Raw genomic sequence first — 22857 nt, forward strand, 5'->3', positions numbered from 1 at the left:
CTTGATCCTTGGCTAGACAAATTGCACTCAAACTGTCACAATACACCGTAGCCTGATCATGATGCAGACCAAGATCACTAACCAGCCCTTTCAGCCAAATCCCTTCTTTTGCAGCCTCTGTCAAGGTCATGTACTCCGCTTCCGTAGTAGACAAAGTCACTGTAGGTTGCAAAGTTGCCTTCCAACTGACGACAGATCCTCCAAGGGTAAACACATAGTCAGTCATCGATCTTCTTGTGTCAACATCTCCAGCATAGTCAGAATCAGAATAGCCAGTAACCAAGCACTGAGTATCACCTCCATAAATGAGACCAACGTCAGATGTACCTCTAAGGTACCGGAAAATTCTCTTCACAACCTGCCATAAACTGAAACTGTTCCTCCCTGTGAATTTGTCGATTTTCACGTTCAAAGCAGACATCTCGAAATTCTCCAAGAACACCGATTAACCGAGAGGCTCTGATACCAATTTGTTGTCTCGAAATTCTCCAAGAACAGCGAGACCCCGTCCTTTCTGTTTGTAACGGGTCCTATTCAAGGCATTCAACAGATCTCTTATTTGAGTTATATATATCTCAATTGATTCTGTAATTTCGATGTATAACATAACAACTATAAGTTGGCCTCGGACTAACATATCAAAAATCCAAATATCAGAAAACAACTTTCAAGCTAACGTTAACTTAATCAAATTTTCACTACTGATAAAAAACCTCTAGTGGAAGACAAAAATGAAGTAAATCTCCCTGCATTTATTACTTTTTGCTGCGAAAAATTGAAGTGCAGTTTGTTACTTCTAAAAATAAAGGCATTCAATTTGCAATGGAATAAACTGCATCACCAATCTAATAAAAAGAAGTATTTCTTCGACTTGCTACTGGTCCTTATTGAGAGATCTCTTCCTCTTTTATGTTCTACAGCATGCCAACTCTGACTTTTCTGATCAAATTTGTAGGCTTTTGCTTCTTTTAATCGACCATGACGCAAATTCTTCATCTGCGTGAAACGATTCATGAAACATGTAAAAATTGCACTTGTTGATTGCAGGTCAAGTTTCCTGGGATGACAACTCCACAGCAAGGCATCAATAAATGTCGGGAACTCCCAATTCGGCTTTGAGAAGTTCACATCTAAAATGTCCACTTTGGGGATAACAACTCTAGGTTGCAGTAGCAAATCTATCACATTTATCTCCTCGCATTTGTAAAAGTAAATGGTAACTTGAGACCACGAGATTGAATCTGATAAGGATTTCCTCAACTGACAAAACCATGATGCATCTACATCGAACAAGGGATAAAGAATCATACGTGATCGCCTCAATTTTCTTGATTCTTGTGCAAATTTAAGCTGAGGAATATCAATTCCTTTATACTCGAGCGAAACCAAATTTGGAGCATCAATTTCTCCTATGATCTTGCAATTATGAATCTTTAACACCTTTAGGGATTGACTCCTGCAAATGTCGAATCTTCCAAAAGCTATGTTAGCTAGTATCAGTTTCTCGAGGCTGTAAGGTATCGAGATAAGGTGGTTGAGATATACATCAGATATCTCTGCGCATGATATATCTAAAGTTTTCAGATTCTTATGTTCAACAATATTCAATTTATTCAAACAAGAACTACTATAATACAAGCGTTCAAGAGACGGTGCCTGGATTTTAAGGGGCTCATCATTACAAATGACAAGAGACCTGATATTAGGAAGATTTCGGATCTCAATATTTTTCAGCCAAGTACAATACCCAATGCTTAACTCAACAATGAACGGACAACTATTGAGTATATTCAGAAGTATGGTCTCGTCGAAGAGTACAAGAGATAGAGAAAGATTTCTCAAAGAATGACACGTCACCACTTGATTAAAATGCATCATATTACAACCCTTCAAGACCAGTTCTCGTAAAACATTTGCTTCAAAGAATTTAACAATAGGGAAGGGGTATGTTGTTGGAATTTCAACATCTATGTACTTTACATGTCTTACACCATTTTGAAGAGCAATATCGAGCCACCTATCAATCACAGGGAAAATATGTTTAGACTTTATAGAGTTGTGTAATTCAAACTTTTCAATAGGAATATTTCCGTTCTTATATCTCTCCATGACATGATCCACTGTTGTTATGGTTTTGACCGACGAGACTGTAAATACCAAGTTGGGGATATCCAACCAGGCTAGTAGCCATGTTTTGGAGAGAATTGTCATCCGAGATGCTTCTTCATAACTAAGATAACGGAGTATTTTGCGAATGAGGCATATAGGCAACATGTCAGCTGTCCCCATGGTTTAGAAGTTGCAGGGGATGTGACAGTGGAAAAGTAAATCAAACCCTATATATATATATATATTATAGAAACCCGAGTATACGGTAATACTTGTAAATTTATCGGCGCTTATAGAACAGTTACAACAAACTTAAACAATTGGTTACAGATATAATAATAAAAATATATCATTATACAAAACAAAATCCGAATATGTAGGATTTCAAGATTGAATCTTTTTTAATTATCAACACTTGATTTTGTCTTTATGTTAATATTTTTATCACTTTGGGATTCTTTTTCTTTTATAAATTTTTGGCCTAATTATTATTTTTTTGTGTATAGCCTACATATTATTTCTCTTTACCTTTTCATCTTTAAATTTATTTCATACTATCTAACTGCGTTGGATTATTATGAAATGAAAATGGAGAACGAAAACGCCCTCAAAGGAAAATGAACATTACTGAAGAAACAAATCTGATTGCATCTAAGAAGAGGGAAAGCAGAGTACCTTGGTCTTTGATGGGTTCTAAAAAGAGATATATACTATGCTAAACTACGTTTACTCGTCTTAGTACTAGTTTGCACTACCTTAGTACTAAAACGCACCCAAGGGTGTGATCTAGCGGTCAATTTACTATGTTAAGCACATGAGGTTTTCAAATTCAAATCCCAACAGAACAAAAATCAAATGATTTCTTGTCTTGGCGGACAGAGTTAACTTGTGATTTCTTCTAGTTTATTATAGCCTTGATGGACAGGGTTATCTAATACATGTTGTTAGTGAGAGGTGACAGATACTCCGTGTAATTTGTCTTGGTGCGCTCAAGTTGTCCTAGGTACCACGGTTAACCAAAAATAACAAAATGAGTACTAAGACAAAATTGTTACTATGCACCAGCAGATTTGAGTGTGATTCAAGTATCACACTGGGATCTCTTATTTGAGTATAGCTCAATAGATTCTGTGATTTTGAAGTACAACATAACACCTACAAGAAAGCCTCGGACTAACATATCAAATCGAAGTATCAAGCTAACATTAAACAAAATTAAATTTTTACGACTGTGAAAGAGCCTCCGATAATATCAGTCTCTCAAGACAGTAAGGTATTGAAATAAGGTCGTTGAGATATCTATAAGATACCTCCGTGATTATCTCTAAAAATTTCAGATTCTCATAGTCAATAATATTCAATAGTTTCAAACAATAGTTAGAATAAGACAAGTGTTCAAGAGCTGGTGCTTGGATTTTAACGAGTTGGTGAATACAAATGGTAAGTGATCTAATATTACGAAGATTCAAAAGCTTAATATTTCTCAGCCCAGTACAATGCTCAATGGCTAAATCGAACATCTCGATACACAGGATGTCTTACACCACTTTTAAGTACAATGTCGAGCCACCTATCAATCGGAGGGTAAATATGATCAGGCTTTGTAATAGTTGTGAAATTCAATTTTGTCAATAGGAATATTTCCGTCCCTATATCTGTTAGTGATTTCATCCACTATTGTTATGCTTTTGCCCGAACTGACTTCGAATTCCAAGTTGGGAAGATCTAACCAGGCTTGTAACCATGATTTCGAGAGAATTCTCATCCATGTTGCTTCGCCATAACTAAGATAACAGAGTATTTTGTGAATGAGGCATACAGACAACATTTCAACTGAGCTTGTTTCCACATGTAAGTTGCAGGGGAATTGACAACTGAAGTGGAAGAGTAAATCAAAACCCTATACATCATAGGATATTACTGTTATACTAGTAAATTTATCCGCGGTTTTTACGTAGTTATAACAAACTTTAATAATAATTTACTAATATAATAATAAAAATATGTTATTATACAAATTCCAAATACGTAACATGTCAAGCTTGAATCTTTTTACTAGTATTAAAACTTCATTTTACTTTTATCTTTGGATTTTTTTTTTAATCACTTGGGGATTTTTTGTCTTCTATAAGTACTTGGTCTCTTTTTTTTTTGTATAGCCTATATACTTTGGTCTCTTTTTACCATTTCATATTTACTTAATTTTCTTATTTAAACTAATTTCGTACTAGCTAATTTGTTTATTTTTATGAAAACCATTTCAAACCTACTTTTTATCTTTCAAAGTTATTTTTTTTAAAAAAAGGAAGAGGCATAACATATTCAAGTGTTTTGTTATTCAATTTTTTGTATACATAAATACACTTAAATTTGTATAAAGTTCAATAGGTAGATATTTGAATTGTAAGTGGCCTAAAACACGAAGGATACCACGAAAAATGCAAATTGTCAGGTAAGATGACATATAAAAAGTATGTGATTATTTGTTCTACTTTATACAAGTTTAAGTGTCTATTTATACAAACTCGAAGTTAGAAGACATAAATGTAAATTAAGATAAGTTAAAGGACATGTTATGTTTTTTTTTTCCAATATAAAGTTAAAAAACAAAAGGGTAAAGTCGGTAGAAATTAATTAGGGTTTCTAAAGTATTTATTTTTACTTCTCCATTGTATTTGTTCATTCCCCTTTCAAGCCACGACCATGGCAGCCACGGCCATGGCAGCCACGGCTGACATATTCCCTGAATGCGTGATTCACAAAATTCTCTGTTATCTTAGTTATGGCGAAGCATCCACAATGAGAATTCTCTCAAAAACATGGTTTCAAGCTTGGTCGACTCTTCCCAAGTTAGAATTCTTTGTGGAATATTTCGAAGAAACACAAATAGTGGATGCAATTATGGAGACATACAGGGAAAACAAAATCCCAATTGATAAGTTTGGATTTTCACATAGTTCGAAATTAAATCGTCGTGATCAAGTTTTCTCCCTAATTGACAAGTGGCTTGACACTGCTCTTCAGAATGGGGTAAGAGATATAGTCTATGTAGATTTTCTCTATTCAGTTAGGTTATATCCTTTTCCTATTTCTAATGTCTTGGCAGCAAATTCTTTAAGAGAATTGGATCTGAAAGGTTGTTACATTGTGCATTTTTCGCCATCTACTGGGTTCGCGAATGAACCCGCGAATTGTCATTCTTTGAGAAAGCTTTCTCTATCTTATATATTTATAAGCAAAAAATTGCTTCAGACTTTACTTAATAGTTGTCCGTTCATCGACTCTTTTACCCTTGATCGTTGTTCGGGGTTGGTAAAGATTGAGCTTATGAATCTTCAAAAGCTCAAGTCAGTTTCCCTATCAATAAATAGAAACCAACGTGTGAGAATCGAAGCACCAAGCCTTGAACACTTGTTTTACAATGGTTATTTATCGAGAAATTTGGTTGTTGTTGGATGTCATAATCTGAAATCTTTAGAGCTATCATATGTGAAGATATGTAATGGATTTCTCGATGACATTATTTCTAGATCGCAATCCCTAGAAGTATTGAAGATTCAGTATTGTTTGGGTATAAGCCAGATTGAAACTTCGAATTTGGTATCACTTGAGTATATAGGATATCAAATTCCTGAACTTAAAATTGCGAAAGAGTCAAGTCGATTGAAGCACTCAAAAATAGTTCTTCATGGCAACAACAATTTAGATGCGGCATGGTTTAGTATGTTGAGAAAGCTTCTATCAAATCCGATCTCTTGGTCCCAAGTTCTCCTCTGTTTTCCCGAATACAATGAGATTGAGATGAGAGATTTGCAGCAGCATCATGGAGTTGCTAGCCCCCGAGTGGACGTTTTAAATGTCAACATTATGAGGTCATATGGGGAGTGTTCAACGTTTGTGGATGCTTTGCTATGGAGTTGTAATCCCAGGAGACTCAACCTATCATCAACGGTTGAAATGATTACATGTTTCGTTAGTCGTTTGATGTATATGAAGAATCTTAGTCCTTGGCATAGTCAATTGAAAGAAATAAAAGTGTTTGATGGGAAAAATCAAGAGCTGCAACTCACAAGTGGGGAACTGGCTCCGGAGGACAGGAAGGACGTTTATTTTTTATTAGATTGGTAATGCAGTTAGTTTATCAATGTTCATTCCTAAAAGTAGTCTAAAATTGTGTTGAAATTGAAGCATATGATTCTTGATTCCAGAGCTCAATATTTTACAGCCCAATCATGTTTTGTGAAGTTGTGAAATTCAAACTTGTTGATAAGAATATTTCCGTCTCTTGGTGATTTCATCCCCTAGATATTGTCATTCGTTGATCGTTGGGACCAGTCATGCCACTGCAAAGGGCCTATTTGTGCTGAAAGTTTATAAATACTTAGTTCATCAAAGAAAACTTGTAATGTAGTGGTTTTTCGAAAAGGCTGAAAGTGTTATTAGTATTTGTGTTTTGTGGAAAAAAAAATATAGCAAAGTTTTTAAAAAGGGTTTGCTATATTTACCTGTGTCATTACTAATGACACATATAATAATGACACAGGTAAATATAGCAAAGTCAAAAAAGGGTAAATAAGCAAAGGCCGCAATGTTGTGAAAAATTTTATGATTTTTTGGAGGTACAAATAATCTTAGATATTTTGTAGAACTTTTTAAAGTTATACCTTCAATACTTGATGTATCTAGGAACTGTAAAGATGTTCTAGAGAAGTAGATAGTTATTGTGAATTCTAGAAATATCTAGATTCTTGTTAGATTGTTAGTAGATAAAGATATCCAGATTTTTCTTGTTTAAGTATCTAGAATAATTTGTAAAAGCATCCCTATACAAGTATAAATAGGAGTGTCATTAGAATTACACCCCTTTGAAGGGAAAAGGCGATTGAGGTCCTTACTATTTGTGTTGTTCATGGATTATCATCAACTTATGCAGAACGATTAAAGAAGATAAATTCAGTCTTATTCTTCATTTTTGACTATATATTGGGTAACACGATAGAGACGAGAAAAGTAGCATTAATTTCATGGAACAAAATCTGCATATTATACAAACAGATGGCCTTAATATCAAAAGTTACGGGTGTTCTTAATATCAAACGTGGTAGGTAGAATCTGGAAAAGATATATTGTTGTAAAAATTATTAGGTGTTTTCCAGATTATATTGTTATAAAAATTATTAGGTGTTCTTAATATCAAAAGTGATAGAATGTAAAAAGGATAAGTTCTAAAAATTATTGGAAATCTTGCGGCTCACATAGCTTGAAGCTTTCTAGTATTAAAACTTCTAGTAAATGTTCAATTTAAATGTTAATTAATTATTACTATCAACGCAATTATCCATTGCCATTATGCCATATCAAGCTAACGAACATAATGTATCTGTTTTTTTTACGAATATTTCGAGATTTACGTGAAATTCTCTAATAGTTTGCGATAACTAAAATATCATACTATCTAATACAAGTATCTCAAAAGATACTAGAATATATTCTAAAAAATACATATTAATGAACTTATGCATTACAATTTTGAACGAGAGATATGTTAATTGCATGACCAATTTAATAAAAAGCAAAACTTATCGTTATCGTCCCTTATTACCTTCCTTCCATTTCCAAGTTCCATAGGATCAGAATGCCATCTCTGGTTTTCCCAATCAAATTTATAGGCTTTAACTTCTATTAATTGACGATGCAAAAGCTTGTTGCTTCCATGAGAAGTAGAATAACTCCATCTCATCATATGCATTAAAACATCCATAAAATCTGCAATTGTTTTGCTCGTTGAATCAAGAACGAATCTCTTAGGATAACAATCCCGTTGCAAATTAGCATCCAAAAAAGTTGCAGGAAATTTAAATCCCGTATACTCCCATGACACCAAATTTGGGGCATCAATGCAAAACTTTTCAGCACCAGTAAAATAATACAAGTGTTCAAGAGACGGTGCTTCAATTTTTACAAGCTGCAGTTGGTCAGAGTGACGAATAGAAACCGACTTGATCTTTGGAAGATTATTCAGTATCTCAATCTTTTTTAACCAAGGACAAGAATCTAATATTAACGTGTCGATAAATCGACAACTATTAAGTAGAATCTGAAGCGTGTTTTCACCTAAATTAACACGAGTTAGAGAAAGCTTCCTCAACGAATTGCAATTCACCACGCCGCCACTAGATGATGAATCACAGTGCAATTCACAACCTGTTAATACTAATTCTCTTAAAGATTTTTTTGCCAAGATTGTTAACACAGGCAACGGGTATGCCTCACGGCTAGAAACGCGAAAGACGAGATATTTTACACCATTCTGAAGTGCAATATCAAGCCACTTATCAAACAGAGGAAAAAATTCATTAGAACGAATAGAGTATGATAAATCTAACTTTTCAATGGGGATTTTTTTATCTCGATATCTCTCCATGATATTATCCATTACTTTTTTCATATGGTGCTCGAGATAACCAAGTGAAAAACTCAAATTGGGAATAGTCAACCATGCTTGTAGCCATGTTTTAGAAAGAATACTCAATTGGGCTGCTCTTTTAAAACTATGCATACAGAGTATTTTATGAATAAGACATTGAGGCAATAAATCAGCCATTGTAGTAAGAGCCAAAAAAACCCAAATCCAAAAAAAATACTCAAATTAAGTACGTTGCAGACAAAAGATTGAAAGAGATTTGTACATAAAGTTGAGTTTAAATAGTAGAGTAAATAGGGAGTCCTAGTTATGTTCTATAACAATTTTCCTTATTTAAAATTTGAATATTAAAAAGTAAAATAATTAAAACTTAATTATAATACATAAGTTTTAAAGTACTTGTTTGTTTCCACAATGGTGGATATTTTTTGAATTTCTGTTTACTCGTTCAATTTTATTTGTTTTTTTAAAAAACAATATTATTTATCTATTAAACCCTCCGTTTATTTAAAAGAATAATGTTTCTTAAAAAAAAAAAATAACATTAAACTAATAAGTATGACACATGCATATATGTAAGTAATTCTGATACACTATAGAACGTATGTTATGAACATGAATTAATTAATTATTGGATACATCCCCTTGTATCTGATATAACACAAGATTTAATAAATAATATTGCTATATAGTAGATATGAAAAATAATTAAATCAGATATATGTCCTGGTATCTATTTTATAATACAAAATTGAGATTGTAAAATAGATACAGAAAATATGTTATAATTTCCATTACATTTTAAAATCAAAATACCGTTACATTATATTTTTCTATTTTTATAACAAAATTTCGCTATCTTATTACGAAATTAAGCGCTTTAATTAACTTAAGATATATTAAACCGCCACATCGGATTTCACAATTAAGACGAAACGATATCATCGGAATCCGGCGGAACAGGTGTTTTCACCTCAGCACCATGCGGCTGTCGCACTTTTGACTTGGAACTTTGCTGAGGTATAGCTGCCCCGGAACCATACGGGCCGCCCCGGTACTGCGGAGTCGGATCATCATTGAAGTCCGGAGCGCTAGGTGCTTCGGACGACTCCGAAGGCTTGTCTGGTTGCGGAGCCGCAGGAAATTCCGGCGGTGGCTTTTCCGGTGGATGATCGTCGGAGGAATATTTACGGGCTCCACGGTGGTGAATTATTAATTGAGTTGAAGAAATACGAATTTGTGAGAGCTTATGGAGATTAGTAAGTGAAGATAATTGTGAGAAGATTTTAGGGAAAATATTAATTGGATTCATTTTTTATTTTTTTCTTTAGGAGTTTTTGAATTTTTTTAGGCTTATGAAGAATTAGAAGAAAAGACTTTATCGAGAAGGGAAAATAAAGTAGTGTTTGCGTGCACAGGTACGTACGTGGCAAAAAATGGACTCTTAGTTGACACGTATTAGTCTATGTTTTTATAATATTATTAATTAGAAAATTACTTCCTCTTATTTACAATAAATAATTTAGTTTGACTTCACACTGTGTTTAAATGAATAAAAAAAATTTAATTCTCGTAAAGATAGATTAAATGTACAAAATTATTCTTTAATTTTATGATCTTAAACATATCACGTGAAAAGATGAAATTAAAATGTTATAAAAAAAGATTATTTTTTTTAAATAGACTAAAAATTAAAGGAGGTCATTCTTTTTAAAATAAAAAGAATATTTTATTATACTTATTTTAGAGCAAATTTTAAATATAGTAAACATAAAAAATTAATTTATATATTATAGTTACAATTTGAATAATTGCGCTTCATAATAAACACTAGTTGAAAGCATCAACTTGTATAATTCGATGGCTCCACTTTAAATTTATATAATTTTACTGGTAAATCATTTGTATAAATAGTTGTCAATCATAAAAATTTAATTTGCATGTTATAGTTATAATTTGGATAGCTGCGCTTCATAGTTAGCACTAATTTGGACCATTAGCTTGTATAATTCGCTGTCCACTTTAAATTTATATATAATTTTGCTGGTAGACTATTTGTATAACTCGTTGTCAATCATAAAAATTTAATTTGTATGTTATAATTACAATTTGTATATTTGCGCTTTATAACAAACACTAATTTGGAACATTAAATTATATAATTCGCTGGTTTCACTTGATTTATATATTTTGCTAGTAGACCATTTGTATAAATCATTGTCAATCACTCGTTTGTATAAATCGTTAACAATCTCTCAATTCAATTTTATGTATTTATATATCTACATAAAATTTAAATGCGTACACAAATAAATCGAAATAAAATGTGTATATTAAATTTTTCTCACTTAATATAGACATAAACTATAAATTATATTTTGTATAATTTATATTGAATAAAGCAAAAAAAAAATACAGAAAAAAACTAAGCAAAATAATTTTTTTTTAATATAATTACATATTATGAGCGAAAAAGGCGATGGACAAAACAAGCAAGAGATATCTGAAAGAGTAAAACAAACATATATAAATTGTATTCTCTCATTTTATACGAACATAAACATATTTTAATGTTTATTTTACATATTTGTTTTATATAAAAGCGAGAGAGTTTGAAGAAGAGACCGTCGACCAAAATTCACCAAAGAGAAAGGCGAATCAGTAGAATTTGATACGGAGTCAATTAATTTAAACTGCAATTATGATATTTAATTTATATTAATAATTTATTATTATATACCATTTTCCCATCTAAAATTAAAATTGTCACACAATTGGTTATCAACTCCATATTTACTAATCATTTTAGTTTCAATTAATATTTACATTAACTTTTGTTAATATATGAAGTGCCTAGAACAATCACGAAAAATTAAAATTGTCACACAATTGGTTATCATCTCCATATTTACTAATCATTTTAGTTTCAACTAATATTTACATTGACTTTTGTTAATATATTAAAAAAAAGTCATTGAAGTGCCTAAAACAATCACGAAAAATGAATAAAACGGAATCGCTATCATATCAATTTTTTTAATGAGACTAATTCCACACAACTCCAATTATTAAATTAGCTCAACTCAATATCATCTTGCACAAAATTTGAAATTGGAAGTTTGACAAATGAGCAAGCCAATTTTCAAAATTTTCCTCTTCCCGCCTATTATATATATATATATATATATATACTAATAAATACAAATACAAAAAGTTAGAACGGCGGAGGTTTTTCATCAGCCGCTTCCGGCTGCGGAGTAGAAACTTCTAGATTACTCTCATTCTGATCATCATCATTATCGCCAGGCCTTATAGGTGGATCTGCATCAAAATCCGGTACAAATTGGGACTCCGGCACCGCAGTTGCATCGGTCGGTACGGTGATCGGCGGTGACGTGATTGTCGGAAAATCCGCTGGAGATATTTTTCCCGATGAGTCCTTGATTACATTCTCAGGTTCGACATGATCGCTCATTTTTCTTTTGGAAGTAGTTGGGATTATTCTTTTCCTCATCAAGTTTTTGAGCATTGCTGAAACTCTCCACATTTTTTTCCTTTGAGATTTTTTTTAGCTCTTTGTTGAGTTTGCCAGATTGGTAATTAAATATAGGAAAGGTAACAGATTTTTTAATCCAAAAAATAGACACTTGTAAATATTAGTTCATATTTACATGACACATGGAGACCATGCAATATAACTTTCACCAAGAAATCAGCACTGGAGAAGTTTGGTGGTAAATTTTAATTATTTAAAATTTATGAAGTCATGTTTTGTTATATTTTTACGGAAAAAGAAGAATAGAAGAAAGGCATGCAACATTTTATTTTTAACTTATAAAAGTAGACTTGGAATGGAACATTCTTAAAATTTGAAATTTAATTTCTAAAGTTAAATTTTGATATATTATACAATTTTTAAATTAAAATAATAATTCCTGTGATCATATATATATATATATATATATATATATATATATATATATATTTCTTATTATTATTTGGTGTCGTACTTATATTTTTAGTAGAATATTTTCATATCTAAGATTTAAATTTGAGATTATAGAATTTTCTCCCTATTTAAAATTTAAACTTGAAGGTGAGAATCTCATCATTATTTCATAATCTACGTGGATTATGCTTTTTTTAAGTTTTATTTACTCATTTAGTGTGTGATTTTCTCCGTCAGTTTCTGTGTAACTTCAGTAGGGGATTGTTAAATACATTTTGAAATAATTCTTTTTATAACTAAAGAATAAAGTTTTTTTATTGGAGAATAAAATAAAGTTTCAATAAATCAACATGCTAAGTTTTCACAAAACAGGCCCAAATGTATTGGTAATGGGATCATGTTGGGCTACGTTGTTGCAAGCTTGGAGAAGTTGGTGGTTTGGATTTCTAAATATCAAAAATAACTATTTAATTAAAGGGGAAATTTTTCAAAATGTCAATATTTTAATATTTAAGAGCGCTCATTAGCAATACTTTCAAGATTGAGTAAAAATGTTAAAATTTTAATTTGTTGTGTATCTTATTTATGTTTTTATTAATTGTTTATTTAAAGAATATAATTATTTAATAACAAAATGTCATGACCCAAATTTTGCAAGTCGTGATGGCACATATGTTCCCAACCAATAGGTAAGCCAACCCAACATATTAACCCAACTATACCAACAAATGAGTAAAAAAGACCAACGCTTAGCAAGAATCTCCAACATTGAGTTCCTTATAAGTCCGAAATGCGGAAGATAAAATATATCACCCCAAGAATTGGTGTCTTAAGTACAAGAGCTTCTAAAATTCGATGCAAGTCTGAAACTAAATGACAAATCTAACATAAGGGATATCCTGTTTGAATACTAATAAAAGAATAAATAAAAGATAGAGGGAGGTGTGGGCCACGGAACAGCCAAGCAGCTCACCACAACTCCAAGCTCGGACTCAAATTGCTCCACGAGATGTGCTTCTACTCGGAATCGAATCTGCACCACAAAGAGTGCAACAAGCGTAGTATGAGTACGAAACCACTTGTACCCAGTATGTCTCATTGACCGACAACGAAGAAGTAGTGACGGGAGTTATATAAGAAAATAAATTCTTAGATTGTACAAGTATATATATATATATATATATATATATATATATTACACTTACTATTTAAGTTTCATCAATAAAGGAAATCAACATTTAATATTTTCCAAACACCAAACGAAACATATAGTCATCAAGAATGAATGATGGGATGAAATGCAACGCAATATGATGCCATGTAATGATATGTCTCAGAATACCCAGTACTCACTCAACCGTATATACATGATACTCCTCGGAAATACATCGAGAGTTCATGACCCATGGGGGACTCACGAGGTCCATATACCGGCACGGACGATCTCCACGTGTCTGTGCGGACGATCTCAACGCACTATCATAATATCAAATAATTTTTGCACGGACGGTCTCCACGTGCCCAAATTACAATCTTAACATCTCACCATCCCCAGCACGGACGATCTCCACGTGCCCAACTTATACTCAGTCTCATGTCTATGTATGTGCACAATATTATTTCAATAGAGGGGATGATGATGCATCTCAATCAATCAATATGAACATAATACATAACCACCTCAATTATCACAACTATACGGGTGAAATAAATAAAACACAACCACACATGGAATTCAAGTCAATAATATATCAGCTAATGCCCATATGCTTTGGCATTCTCAAATTTCAATCCACATTCTATAATAGAAATTTTCCTTTTTATAACACCGGTACTCGTACCAATGCCCGTCGCACCATTGATACGAGACCATCATCTTTCCCTCTTACCCCTTTGTCTATTTTCATTTTTAATCTTTAATTAGGAAAACGTCCTTCAACAAGTCTAAAAGTCTTAACATACCTCAAGTGTCGAGCTCGTGTCACGAATCCTCAAGATAGTTCCTTCCCTTTTTGTTAAGTTTTGGAATGTTCACGATCTACCAATGATGCAATATTCATAAGTTAGCGAGTTTGTGGACATTCAAATTATTATAGGTATATCATAGATCCTAAACTCACTCATATCTCTAATCAAACGCCAAATCTTGGTATAATTTGTATGCCAATTCGTCAAATTTCAAGCCAAGAACTTAACCTTAACCTCTCCAAGTACCCTAGATTCAATGTTAAATCATATAATATACACCTAATATTTAATTACCTATCTCAATATCTTAAAAACTAGTAACTAAATTTGATAAATAAATTTTAAAAAAATAATATAAGAGAATAAGGATCACGAGACCGTGTTCTTTCTTTCTCCAAACTTATATGGCCAATTTCTATCCCGTTAATAATAATACATTCAATGCCAATCATTGGCATAATTGCCTAATGATTGGCTAATAAGTTTGTCCCCCTCCACCATTTACTAACACACAATATACAGCAAAAGAGAATTGAAAATTCGTCAACAACAATTTCAACCCTACTGACAGGTTCTTCTCGAATCTAACCCCAACAATATAATACATATAATGAATCATTTTATACTAAAATAGATTATCAAATAATTCATGTAAAGTTACAGATTCTGAGAAGGGCGGTTGTACCTGAACGATGGCTATGATTTTTCTCCCTCTCGCTGATCGCCTGTGGTAAGGTTTCGCCTCCCCACTTTTCGTTTTCCTTTTCTTCTAAATAAGAAATTATTAACCGTGAAACTCCACTAACCTATTATCTAATTATTTATTTAATAAAAGTTTCATCAATTGGGTACTCATAGTTATCTAATAGTTTAAAAATACCCCTTTAAATTTTCAAAAGGAGTCAAACTAGTCCTAGTTCTCAAAACGACCTAGCGGGTCGTTACATCACCTACCACTTAAACAAATGTTCGTCCTCGAACGGAAAAAAAGAAAAGAGCTAACCTGGACGCTCAAAAAGATGAGGATATTTACTCCTCATGTCTGCCTCTGTCTCCCATGTAGCCTCCTCCACTGGACGATGCTTCCACTGAACCTTTACTGAAGCAATCTCTTTGGACCTTAGCTTCCGAATTTGCCTATCCAAAATGGTGATCGGCTCTTCCTCAAAAGTCAAATTCTGATCAAGTAACACTGAATCCCATTGAATCACGTGATCACCACCCTGATGATACTTCTTAAGCATTGAAATATGAAATACAGGATGGATACCTGACAACCCAGGTGGCAAAGCCAACTGATATGCCACCTCACCAATACGCTCCACAACCTCGAAAGGACCAATGTACCTTGGACTCAACTTGCCCTTCTTTCCAAATCTCATCACACCCTTCATGGGTGAAACCTTAAGTAGAACCCTCTCTCCAACCATAAACTCTAAATCACGAATCTTTCGACCTGCATAACTCTTTTGCCTACTCTGAGCCATGAGAAGTCTATCTTGGATCAACTTGACCTTGTCCAAGGACTCCCTCAACAAATCTGTACCCCATGGTCTAACCTCAAATGCATCAAACCAGCCAATTGGAGATCGACATCTCCTGCCATATAGAGCCTCAAATGGTGCCATCTCAATGCTCGAGTGAAAACTATTATTGTAAGCAAACTCCGCTAGAGGTAAGAACTGGTTCCACTGACCACCAAAGTCAATCACACACGCCCGCAACATATCCTCGAGAACCTGAATAGTACGCTCAGATTGACCATCAGTCTGAGGGTGAAATGCTGTACTAAGATCCACCCGAGTGCCCAACTCTTTCTGCATAGACCGCCAGAAATGAGAAGTAAATTGGGTGCCACGATCAGAAATAATAGATATAGGAATCCCATGCAAACGAACTATCTCCCGAATATAGATTTTGGCTAACTTCTCTGAATTATAGGTCGTCTGAACTGGTAAAAAGTGTGCAGACTTAGTCAGTCGATCCACAATGACCCATATAGCATCAACTTACCACAAAATTCATAGCAATACGCTCCCACTTCCACTCAGGTATAGGCATCCTCTGTGTCACACCTCCAGGCTTTTGGCGTTCATACTTCACTTGCTGACAATTCAGACACTGGGATACAAAATCTACTATGTCCTTCTTCATACGACACCATCAATAATGTTGCTTCAAGTCACGATACATCTTAGTAGCCCCCGGATGAATAGAGTACCTCGAACTATGAGCCTCCTCCATGATCAATCTAGTCAAAGCACCTGTACGAGGAACACATATACGACCCTTAATCCTCAAAACTCCCTCACTATCAAGAATTGCAGCCTTGGCTTCTCCTTTTAAAACCTTGTCCCTAATCATACATAAATCACCATCATCAAACTGTTGAGCTCGAATCTGCTCCAACAAGGATGACCTAGCCTCCATATAAGCCAATACCTTACCAGATTCTGAAATATCAAGCCTCACAAAGCTATTGGCCAGGGATTGGACATCCCTAGCTAGGGGACGCTCACTAACCTGTAACATGGCTAGGCTACCCATACTTACCGCCTTCCGACTCAAGGCATCTGCTACAACATTTGCTTTGCCTGGGTGATAAAGGATAGTCATATCGTAGTCTTTGAGCAACTCCAACCATCTCCTCTGCCTCAAATTTAGATCCCTCTGATTGAATATATACTGGAGACTACGATGATCCGTGAACACCTCACAATGCACACCATAAAGATAATGCCTCCAAATCTTTAATGCAAACACCACAGCCGCCAACTCTAAATCATGAATAGGGTAGTTCTTCTCATGAACCTTTAACTGCCTCGAAGCATAAGCTATCACCCTTCCCTTCTGCATCAGCACACAACCAAGACCAACCCGAGAAGCATCACAATATACGACAAAACCCTCTCCCTCCACGGGTAGGGTCAAAATCGAAGCAGTAGTCAATAAAGTCTTGAGCTTTTGGAAACTAACCTCACATTCGTCAGACCACTGAAAAGTCACCTCCTTCTGTGTCAATCTAGTTAATGGAGATGCAATGGATGAGAAACCCTCAACAAACCGTCGATAATAACCTGCAAGGCCCAAGAAACTCCGAATCTCAGTAACTGAAGTAGGTCTGACCCAATCTCTAACCGCCTCAATCTTCTTAGGATCCACCATGATACCCTCCTTGGACACTACATGTCCCAAGAATGCTACCGAACTAAGCCAAAACTCACACTTTGAAAACTTTGCATAAAGTTTCTTCTCCTTTAGAATCCCAAGAACAATCCTCAAATGATGCTCATGCTCCTCCTTAGTGCGTGAGTATATCAATATATCATCTATGAAGACAATAACAAAGGAATCTAAATACGGTCTGAACACTCCATTCATCAAGTCCATAAAAGCTGTTGGGGCATTAGTCAGTCCGAAAGACATCACCAAAAACTCGTAATGACCATAACGTGTTCGAAAAGCCGTCTTAGGGATATCCTCCGCCCTAACCTTCAGCTGATGATAGCCAGATCTCAAGTCAATTTTGGAGAAAACTGAAGCACCCTGCAACTGATCAAATAAATCATCAATACGAGGTATCGGATACTTATTTCTGATGGTTACCTTGTTCAACTGCTGATAGTCAATACACATACGCATAGATCCATCTTTCTTCTTCACAAATAACACTGGAGCACCCAAAGGAGATACATTTGGTCTAATAAAACCTTTGCTCAACAAATCCTGCAGCTGCTTCTTCAACTCTTTCAATTCAGCTGGTGCCATACGATAAGGAGGAATGGAAATAGGCCGAGTGCCTGGCTCCACATCAATACAAAAATCAATATCTCGATCTGGTGGAAGACTTGGCAAATCGGTCGGAAATACTTCTGAAAATTCACTCACTACTGGAATAGACTCAAGCATAGGAGTCTCAATACTAGTATCCCGAATGTGGGCCAAGTACGCCAAACATCCTCTCTGTACCAACCGACGAGCCTTAAGGAATGATATCACACCCTTAGAAGGATGACTAAGATTACCTCTCCATTCTACTATAGGAATTCCAGGCATAGCTAAAGTGATGGTCTTGGCATGACAATTTAAAATTGCGTGGTAAGAAGATAACCAATCCATACCAAGAATCACATCAAAATCTATCATTTCTAAGACCTTTAAATTTGCATGAGTATAATACCCCATCAAAGTAACAGTACATAAACGATACACTTGATCTACAACTACAGAATCCCCGACAGGAGTAGAAACACGTATCGGCAAATCAAGAGACTCACACAATATATCCAGACTAGGAGCAAAATACATGGACACATAAGAATAAGTAGAGCCTGGATCAAATAATACAGTAGCTGGTCGATGACAAATCGGAATAATACCTGTGATAACAGCATCTGAGGCTTCAGCCTCTGGCCTACCTGGAAAAGCATAACAGTGAGAACGACCTCCATCAGATTGTGAACCTCCATGACCACCACCTCGACCAGAAGGAGAACCACCTCTACCTGAATGAGAACCACCTCTACCATTCTGTGCACCACCCCTAGTTGGAGGTTGTGCAGCCCTGGAAGTCGAAACCTGAGAACCCTGATGTAAGCCACCACGTCTGGTCCTAGGGCAGTCTCTCACAAAGTGTCCCATATCACCACACTCAAAGAAACCCCTACGAGACGCCGACTAATGAGAGGAACCGGAATGACCAGAATGCCCTCCACGAACTACAGATCTAGAAGATGAACCCTGCGAAGTATGTACCGAGCTCGAAGAGTTATGCCCAGCGTAACCAGCCTCAGACGCTGGTATAGCAGCATGAATGGGTCTGCTGGACTGAGGGTGATAATCTCTGCCCAAGTAACCCCGACTCCTAGGCGGAGCACCACCATAATCACCTGAATAACGAGTCCTCTTGTCCTCTCGCTGCTCAAATCCCTCACGTCGAATCATCTCCAACTCCTTAGCAACATCTACCACTTTCTGGAATGGAACACCAGAAGCAGCAACCTGAGAAACTCCTAGACGGATCGGAATAATCAGCCCCTTAACAAACCTTCTCACTCTCTCAGCCTCTGTGGGAAGTATCATCGAAGCATGCCTAGCCAAGGCATGAAATTTACCCTCATACTCTGCAACTGACATACCATTTTGCTGCAAACCCTCAAACTCGGCCCTCTTGCGCTCCCTCTCACTGCGTGGAACAAATTTGGATAGAAATACCTGAGTAAACTCAGTCCATGATAGTGGATGGGATCTAGCTGGCCTACTACTAATATAATCCCTCCACCACTGCTTAGCAGAGCCAGTCATCTGAAACGCTGTGTAGTCAACTCCATGAGACTCCACTAATCCAAGATTATGCAACCTCTCATGACAACTAACTATGAATTCATATGCATCCTCAGCTAAGTCACCAGTATAAGTAGGAGGATTCATTAGTCTGAACCTCCCAAACATCTTTTGCTCATCAATAGTCATAAAAGGCCTGTTCACCAAATGTGATGTCATATCTGGAAACTCCATACTATCCAAACGAGGAGCTACAACGACAGCTGGCTGAGTCCTGGGAGTTTGAGAATCTGTAGCAACTATCGGATCTGGAGTTTGACCTCCAACACGGGTCTGTGAGCCATCAGAAGTGACAGGCAAAGCTCCTGCCTGGGCCATCCCCTCTAGGATTCCTAACATACGAGCTAAGGTATCTTGAAGCACTTGGGGGACAATAGTACTGGTTGGAGCTTGAGCTGGCCCATCCCCCTCGACACGATCTTGTACACCCCCATGAATAACTCTGCATCAGGAGGTACGGTCCTATCACGACCCTGAGTAGCTACTGGTACTTGAACATCCACAGGTGCTGCAACACGGCCCCTACCTCGACCTCGAGCTCGTCTTCTACCTCTACCTCGGACAGTGTTCCCAAAAGCAGGCGCAGGAATAGGATCCTGACCACCACTTGCCGATGTACGATTCCTCGCCATCTGAGAGAGAATGAGAAATCAAGATTTTAATTTCTACAAGGTCAAGTGTGCACGATAAGGAATAAAAGAACAAAATATTTCCTAAATGTCCTATAGCCTCTCGAAGATAGGTATGGACGTCTTCATACCGATCCGCAAGACTCTACTAGACATTGCTCTTGTACTTTTGAGACCGATGAACCTAGCGCTCTGATACCAAATTTGTCACGACCCAAATTTTGCAAGTCGTGATGGCACCTATGTTCCCAACCAATAGGTAAGCCAACCCAACATATTAACCCAACTAAACCAACAAATGAGTAAAAAAGACCAACGCTTAGCAAGAATCTCCAACATTGAGTTCCTTATAAGTACGAAATGCGGAAGATAAAATATATCACCCCAAGAATTGGTGTCTTAAGTACAAGAGCTTCTAAAATTTGATGCAAGTCTGAAACTAAATGACAAATCTAACATAAGGGATATCCTGTTTGAATACTAATAACAGAATAAATAAAAGATAGAGGGAGGTGTGGGCCACGGAACAGCCAAGCAGCTCACCACAACTCCAAGCTCGGACTCAAATTGCTCCACGAGATGTGCTTCTACTCGGAATCGGATCTGCACCACAAAGAGTGCAACAAGCGTAGTATGAGTACGAAACCACTTGTACCCAGTATGTCTCATTGATCGACAACGAAGAAGTAGTGACGGGAGTTATATAAGAAAATAAATTCTTAGATTGTACAAGTATATATATATATATATATTACACTTACTATTTAAGTTTCATCAATAAAGGAAATCAACATTTAATATTTTCCAAACACCAAACGAAACATATAGTCATCAAGAATGAATGATGGGATGAAATGCAACGCAATATGATGCCATGTAATGATATGTCTCAGAATACCCAGTACTCACTCAACCGTATATACATGATACTCCTCGGAAATACATCGAGAGTTCATGACCCATGGGGGACTCGCGAGGTCCATATACCGACACGGACGATCTCCACGTGTCTGTGCGGACGATCTCAACGCACTATCATAATATCAAATAATTTTTGCACGGACGGTCTCCACGTGCCCAAATTATAATCTTAACATCTCACCATCCCCAGCACGGACGATCTCCACGTGCCCAACTTATACTCAGTCTCATGTCTATGCATGTGCACAATATTATTTCAATAGAGGGGATGATGATCCATCTCAATCAATCAATATGAACATAATACATAACCACCTCAATTATCACAACTATACGGGTGAAATAAATAAAACACAACCACACATGGAATTCAAGTCAATAATATATCATCTAATGCCCATATGCTTTGGCATTCTCAAATTTCAATCCACATTCTATAATAGAAATTTTCCTTTTTATAACACCGGTACTCGTACCAATGCCCGTCGCACCATTGATACGAGACCATCATCTTTCCCTCTTACCCCTTTGTCTATTTTCATTTTTAATCTTTAATTAGGAAAACGTCCTTCAACAAGTCTAAAAGTCTTAACATACCTCAAGTGTCGAGCTCGTGTCACGAATCCTCAAGATAGTTCCTTCCCTTTTCGTTAAGTTTTGGAATGTTCACGATCTACCAATGATGCAATATTCATAAGTAAGCGAGTTTGTGGACATTCAAATTATTATAGGTATATCATAGATCCTAAACTCACTCATATCTCTAATCAAACGCCAAATCTTGGTATAATTTGTATGCCAATTCGTCAAATTTCAAGCCAAGAACTTAACCTTAACCTCTCCAAGTACCCTAGATTCAATGTTAAATCATATAATATACACCTAATATTTAATTACCTATCTCAATATCTTAAAAACTAGTAACTAAATTTGATAAATAAATAAATAAAAAAAAACAATATAAGAGAATAAGGATCACGAGACCGTGTTCTTTCTTTCTCCAAACTTATATGGCCAATTTCTATCCCTTTAATAATAATACATTCAATGCCAATCATTGGCATAATTGCCTAATGATTGGCTAATAAGTTTGTCCCCCTCCACCATTTACTAACACATAATATACAGCAAAAGAGAATTGAAAATTCGTCAACAACAATTTCAACCCTACTGACAGGTTTTTCTCGAATCTAACCCCAACAATATAATACATATAATGAATCATTTTATACTAAAATAGATTATCAAATAATTCATGTAAAGTTACAGATTCTGAGAAGGGCGGTTGTACCTGAACGATGGCTATGATTTTTCTCCCTCTCGCTGGTCGCCTGTGGTAAGGTTTCGCCTCCCCGCTTTTCGTTTTCCTTTTCTTCTAAATAAGAAATTATTAACCGTGAAACTCCACTAACCTATTATCTAATTATTTATTTAATAAAAGTTTCATCAATTGGGTACTCATAGTTATCTAATAGTTTAAAAATACCCCTTTAAATTTTCAAAAGGAGTCAAAC

At 35.5% G+C, this 22857-nt stretch overlaps 2 protein-coding genes across 2 annotated transcripts; one reads left to right on the top strand and one right to left on the bottom strand.

Annotated features, from left to right (window-relative positions):
* Window positions 1-837: 837 nt before the first annotated feature.
* On the bottom strand, window positions 838-2289 carry LOC138338651 (putative F-box/LRR-repeat protein At3g28410). The gene has a single exon (XM_069289628.1). The coding sequence runs from the start codon at window positions 2287-2289 to the stop codon at window positions 838-840; it is 1452 nt and encodes a 483-aa protein (XP_069145729.1).
* A 2523-nt stretch (window positions 2290-4812) lies between these two features.
* LOC101256126 (F-box protein At5g03100-like) lies at window positions 4813-6237 on the top strand. Its single transcript, XM_004247633.5, has one exon. The coding sequence runs from the start codon at window positions 4813-4815 to the stop codon at window positions 6235-6237; it is 1425 nt and encodes a 474-aa protein (XP_004247681.2).
* The last annotated feature ends 16620 nt before the right edge of the window (window positions 6238-22857 follow it).

This window comes from Solanum lycopersicum, chromosome 9 (genome assembly GCF_036512215.1).
Source record: "Solanum lycopersicum chromosome 9, SLM_r2.1".
Lineage (NCBI taxonomy): Eukaryota > Viridiplantae > Streptophyta > Magnoliopsida > Solanales > Solanaceae > Solanum > Solanum lycopersicum.

Excerpts from the sequence above, each read along its gene's own strand:
- LOC138338651 (XM_069289628.1), bottom strand. The coding sequence starts at position 2,289 with ATGGGGACAGCTGACATGTTGCCTATATGCCTCATTCGCAAAATACTC.
- LOC101256126 (XM_004247633.5), top strand. The coding sequence starts at position 4,813 with ATGGCAGCCACGGCCATGGCAGCCACGGCTGACATATTCCCTGAATGC.